Source organism: Sinocyclocheilus anshuiensis, unplaced genomic scaffold (genome assembly GCF_001515605.1).
Source record: "Sinocyclocheilus anshuiensis isolate Anshui unplaced genomic scaffold, SAMN03320099.WGS_v1.1 scaffold269, whole genome shotgun sequence".
Lineage (NCBI taxonomy): Eukaryota > Metazoa > Chordata > Actinopteri > Cypriniformes > Cyprinidae > Sinocyclocheilus > Sinocyclocheilus anshuiensis.
The window spans coordinates 894689-901375 of NW_015536474.1; the positions used below are offsets into that span (position 1 = coordinate 894689).

General features: G+C 41.2%; 1 protein-coding gene across 1 annotated transcript in view; it reads left to right on the top strand.

The window, feature by feature from the left end:
• The window catches only part of LOC107654486 (zinc finger SWIM domain-containing protein 6-like), a 95238-nt gene that overhangs the window by 73228 nt on the left and 15323 nt on the right, over window positions 1-6687 (top strand). Inside the window, 2 exon segments of the mRNA XM_016441604.1 lie at window positions 2344-2493; window positions 6142-6408. Of these exon segments, the coding sequence (XP_016297090.1) occupies window positions 2344-2493; window positions 6142-6408 (417 nt within the window).

The window sequence follows — 6687 nt, forward strand, 5'->3', positions numbered from 1 at the left end:
GTCAAAATGATAATTGATTAATAAATGGTTATATGTATTTTATCTGCTCCATAAATAATTCTAGATAACTTATCTGAATTGTTTAAATATGTAGAATCCACAAAAGCTTGTTTTTCATCAACCGGTCAAAATTTACAGCAGGGCATGCAAATTCGGTTCGTTTTTGGCCAGACAGAAACTGCACACAGGCTGAATGTAAATATAGGTCTCTGTAAATCCACTCGCTGACAGCAGGTGGCGCTTATGGAAAAGCAGAATTAGAGCTGTTTCCCGTAACCTTCGTGGTCGAAGCAGTATTGCGATTAAAAACACTTCCTTTAGGTATTACATGGAGTGAAGATGAAAACAAAATGCCTTCGAATCGTTTCTGAAGACAGTCAGAACCTTCAGAGGTATATTCATATAATTCATTCATTCATATATTCATTTTTATAATTCCCTTAGCACTCTTTTAAAACCTCCCAGCTTTTCCGCCCTGTTTTCACTCAAAACGAAACTACTCTGCATGCTGTGCGCACGTGAGACTGTCTCAAAACGAAACTATTCTGCGTGCTGTGCGCAGGTGAGACTGTTACTTAAAACTGTGCTTTATGCTGGACAGTATTTATTTATCGTGAGTTGTTCAAATCACGGTAATCTAATACGGTTTTAGTGATAATTAAAAGATGAAACGGTAATACTAACCGTGGGGAATGTTATCATGATTTATCGTCAAACCGATAATTGTTACATCCCTAGTCTTATTGCGCTTAAACTGTCAAGTTTGTTAAAAACACACATAAGTTACAAAAACACAGTCGGTTATGTGTGGGAAAGGTATCACGTCTTTATTAGATCTGTGTATTAAGTGACAGCAGTGTGTACGCTGTTAATATGACCCAAAAAAACAGAAAATCACTCTCTGCTTTGAACTGAGTAACTTCTGTAGAATTAATAAAAAGACATTTCTTACTTGAATGCTGCTTTTAAATGCTCTAATGTGAAGATAAACATGGCGGATTGTATGCGGCTCACTCAGGGCGGGGTCATTGCTAAAACGGCAGTGTCCGTCAACAGTCGTGGGTGAGGCTTGTAAAATGTGATGTCACATTTTACAGATTCTGCGAACGGCTCATTATGAGACACTGCTTATGATTAATGGGGATTAAAAAAAAGGAGCGAGTGGATTTTTATCCTTATAGGGTGGTTGTGTACACACTGCCAACACACAATTATGTTCAAACAACATGTAAAAGTGAATTTTGCATAATAGGTGCCCTTTAAACAGTTTTTTTTTTTTTAGATTAGACAGATCCTCATTGCATTGCCAACAGCCACTTGTGTTGCCAGATATCATTCATTTTTATTTAAGTGATTTGCAGATGCTTTGATGCTGAAGATCATGTGTCGTATACGTGCAGTTTAAGTCCGACATGTTCTCTCTATAATTTCCCGTCTTTTTTCTGTAATACGTCTCATTAACAGTGCCAAAAAGGCCAAAAAGTGGTAGCATTGTTACCCAATTATCTTTTCAGTACTGTGTTCCTGTGCTCGCGGTCTCATTATTTAATGTCCAGGTAACGGTTTCATGCAGCACTGCTCTTCACTAGAGCTGAATGTCCACTCATGCCCAGCAGGGCTCAGGTCAATTGCATTTAAATGCAGATGACTGCTTGTTGTGGTGAAAGTGCCCACGCATAATACATATTATTCAAATGAGCGAGGCAGCTCTATGGCCCAGTTCTGAGCTTTATGTAAAACACCAGTGTAGTGATTTCCACAAGAGACAGATGCTATAGGAAATCACAGTCTCCCATTGTTCAACTCACATAGTCAGACTCTAGATACTTTTTTTTTTTGTCTTTTGGTAGATTATGTGCTATATTTATCACTGTTATGTATTTATTTCTTTATTGAATTACATATATTTATAATTTCTTTCTAGTCATCTGCAGTGACTTAAGAATCAACTAGAGTATGACTCATATTAATAATGACTCACCCTAATAAGCACAATAAATAACACAAATATTGAGTAAAATTTAGCATTTTTACATTTATTTTTTTATCAGTGCTTGTCAGTACTGAATAAAATTATCTCAAGTTTGTTGCAATGCTTTCTGGAATAGTTGCAAGATGCTGGCAATTACAAAGTGCCATGTAAAGCAGTGCAGTTTTTTCTTAATTTCTTTTTGGAACAGCATTTGCTTAGGGAACATGCCTGTGATGTAGGTTGCCTAGATAGGGAGCTCTCTAGGGTTTGGAACAGAGCTTGAAGGCCATTGCTTACATAAATAAGGTCAAAAAGAGTGTTTCTTTGTGTACCATCCAAAAACAAACCATTTTATCTTTTACTCTATCTAGATCTGCTTCATAAAGGGGTGACGTCCATCACTAATCTAGAGGGATGGGTGGGACACCCTTTGGACCCCATTGGAACGCTCTTCAGCACGCTGATGGAAACAGGCCGCGGGGATGAAGACAGTTCGCAAGGCGGGTTTCTAGATTTCTCAGGTACAAAGATGTGAGATGCCGCAGCATGATTCATGTTATTTACAGAGTGTTTTTACGAACTAGCTAAAACTGTCAAGTCCTATTAACACCCTGTTAAAGTGTCAGGCGTCTTAAGCATCTTCTGTAATATTTATAATAGTAAACACTAGGGATGCACCGATACCACTTTTTCCAGTACTCGCCCGATACCGATACTTTTATTTTACATGCAGAACGTTCGTATTTAAATCGTCTTTTTGCAGTTTAATATTCACAGACACAGTCTATATATATATGTACTGACCTGTTTTTTATTTATTCATCAACAATAAGACAAATTCCATGAAATTCCATGTTATACAGTAAATTCCGTTTTTATGACTGGATTCTGCGATTCTGTCCATGTTTTCTGCATCGTGGAAATCATAGGGCCCTACTAATGTAATAACTTTTCAATCTGCTCCGTTACTGACTGTACTGACATACTATGCCAACAGCGTGTCTGCGCCGCAACAGGACGCGACAAAGCGACCATTGAAAATCATTTGAACTTTGTGTCAGCACATCATAAATAGAACGAGGCATCAGTTTACTGCATCCAGTGTAGACAACATCACATCACTCAGCATTGACTGAGTGGCCGCGATCAGCTCCGGTGGCCGTAACACGTGCCGTGATGCGCAGATCAGCTCTAGTCTCTAACGTCACTGAATCTGCTGTTAAAAATTAACCATCCATTCATCATATCATCATGCAAAACTAAGAATTTGAATCATTGTAATGTGACGATCAAATATAGGTGCGGGTGGGTGGCAGGCGGATAATTTGAAGCAGCGGAGTCAGGTGAAGTTTGAGCTCATCAGCGCATCTCTACAATATACTGACCTGGGTGGCCAGTAGCAAACAATGGAGACAAACAAAGTATGGACAATGGACAAACTAAGTAATTACACCATTCAGAAGCATTTAATCTGCATTATATGTTCTGTAAAAAATATTTTCATATCGGCGGCATATTAGCCGATACCGATATATCGGCGACAGGCTCATATCAGCCGATAATATCAGCTAAACGATATATCGGTCGGGCTCTAGTAAACACTGTTAATGTAAACATTTATACAGCATATTTCTTGCACCATATGCTCCACTTAGGAAAGGCCAGTCTGTAAATGATATGTCGTTTTTGCTTTGTTATCGACAGAACGTCTATTTGCAGCAAGAGTTTTCAGGTTTTTAAACCACCGTAGTAGAACCGATCAACCCTCTCTCGAATTAACCTCACGTATGCTATTACTTTAGACTCTGATTAAAAAGATATGGTATATATTAAGAGTGAAGCATGAGTTTCTTTTATCTGAGCCTAAAAGTCATAACTTTATTCTTCCCTGCTGCATTTTTAATGCACTTTTAATTTTAATGTTTCTGTTCCCATCACTTATTCATGAGCTTTGATTGGAGAGATGACTGTATCACAATCAGAGAACACGGTGCTGCAATTATACATTATTGTTGCCTTTGGGCTCATGCCCATTCTGATTGGCACCTGAAAGGGTAGGTGCGATCGCCCATCTCCAGCAATCCCACTCAAGATGGAGACCGTAGAGCCACAAGTCTAATGTACATGCAAACTCCTATCCACACTTGAACCCCTTAATGAGCTTATACCTGATTAGGAGTCTTATGGTCCAAAATGGATTTTGATGAGGATAGGATTTTGCATGATACCAGATATCTGTGGACTATGTAGGAGCTGTAACTTTGCCAGACATATCCCTATGTAGCCCTCCAAATCTCCCAGCTTCCTGTCTAGGGCTTCCTGTTAGGTTCAGTTAGTCCAAGAGTAGACAAGGCTCTCCTTAATCCACAGCACTGGCTTTTATTTCTCTCTTGCTGTGGTTGGCTTTGAACTTAGAGTTTATTAGGGAAGGAGAAAGAAAGAGATTTGGTGGTGGGAGTGCAGAATAAAAGAAGGTGTGAAGCCTCAAGCTTCCCTCTTTGCGCTCATTTTTGATTAGGACATTAAATCCTCCCGGAGCCATCCGCACGGGTCCAAAGAGGCATCATTAAAACGTTATGATGCTTCTCATTATTAGCCCCAAATGAGTCGCCAATGGTATTAATGTGTAACCTAGAACATGGAGCTCTGAATTCACTTTGCTGTTAAAATAGTAACGACATGAACGATCAGAAATCCAGGCTTTTTTTTTTTTAATGTATTTTTTTTAATACATGGCCCATTTGCTGTTTTTCAAGGTTTTAAGGGAGGGGTTTGCGCAAAAGTCCTTTTGTAAAGCTTGTTTTAATCTTAGCATATCTTTAGGCCTTCATGCATAACACATCTCATTTTGGCCCAGTGTTTGCATGGTGGAATCTCAATTTTAGAAACCTGAGGGAATAAATCATTACTACCAGTTAAAAGCCTGGAATTGGTGCTGAGGGATCAGTGATGCCCAGCCAATCAGATGGGTAGATTCCTCACAGCCAATCAAAAGACTAGGGGTTAACTCCTTTGCAGCCAATCAAAAGGCTGCATTTAGTTCTGAGGGACTGACTCCCTCGGACCAAATCCAGCCTTTTGATTGGCTGCAAAGGATTGGTTCCTCATGGCCAATCAAAAGGCTGTTTTTAGTGCTGAGGGCTCAACCTCTCAGCCAGTCAAAAGAATTGGTGCAAGCAACTCACAGCCAATCAAAAGTCTGGTTGAGGAGTCAATATTAGCACCATATCCAGCCTTTTCAATCGACTACTGTGCAACCAATTAAAAAGCTGTATTTGGTCCTTAGGGATTGACCTCTTAGCAAATTAAAAGGTTGAATTTGGTGCTAATCAAATGGCTCAATTTAGTCCTGAGGGACTGCCTCCTCAGAAACAAATCCAGCGTTTTGATTGCACGTAAAGTTTCTGTTCCTCACACCCAATAAGAAGACTGGATTTGGTGCCAAAGGATCGACTTCTTAGCCAATTATATAGCTGGATTTGGTGCTAAGGATAAGTTTCTCAAAGCCAATGGAAAGACTGGTTTAGGCATCAATCCTTAGCACCATATTTGGCCTTTTAATTGGCCGAGATGTTGAGCCTTCGGCACTAAATACAGCCTTTTGATTGGTTAAGGGGCTAATCTTCAGCACAAAATCCTGCCTTTCCAATCGACTCCAGTGCAGCCAATTAAAAAGCTGGATTTGATGCCGAGTTGGTGGGAAGGCTTGCAAGGCTCAGAGCTGCATGTCGGAGTTGGCGGCCATGTAGCTGGAGATCAGTGAAGAGTGAAGAGCAGGGGCTCAGCCTGTCTGTCTTTCTGTCTGTCTCGCTCTCTCCTAGTTACTAAATACAGCCTGGGCCTCATCATATCCAATAGCATTTCGCACCATCTCACAGATATGAATGTGATGCATGAACCATCCAATGCATTTGCAAGTCCGGGGTACAGTGTATTACCTCAGTCACTCAGGAGCCTAATTGAGCATGCCTTGCCTTATGCCCTATCAGGCTGAGCTGCTTCATTAGACCAGGCAGAGTCCAGGCCGAGTTCCTCTCTGGTGCCTCATTATACGACAAGACCTGTCTAAGAACCAGTGCCTGGGAGGAAGGTCTCACTACGGTGGTTAACTCTGGAGGTGTCACCACCTCCCGGTTTCTTACGCTCTTTCTGTTTCTCGCCCTCTGCAGCCAGCACAATGAGCTCGAGCAAGCACAGCGAGCTGCACTTGTTTCCATCCACGCGCCGCTTCCTGGAGGAGGGTGAGTCATATCTGGCCCTGGCGGTGGAAACGGCCCTGATGGGACTGGGTCAGCAGAGAATCATGCCCGACGGACTGTACGCCCAAGAGAAGGTGTGCCGCAACGAGGAGCACCTGATCGCCAAGCTGCAGGAAGTTGACCTGGACGACACCCTGGTCAAGATCTTCCGCAAGCAAGCTGTCTTCCTGTTAGAGGGTAAGTCTTGGTGATTTACAGTGCGAGGGAATGACGGCAATGCTGTTTGTTTTTCATTAACTGAGGCTGAAAGCAATAGCCTGGGGAAGCAATTTGGACATAGCTAACAATTCTGGAATGGGTGCATCTGATTTCCTCATGCATCAGCTTAATATCTAGCCAAATAGTTTGTGAAGCGTGTCTTTAAAAATCTGCTCTAGAATAGCACATACTACAGTGGGTACGGAAAGTATTCAGACCCCCTTCAATTTTTCACTCTTTGTTATATTGCAGCCATTT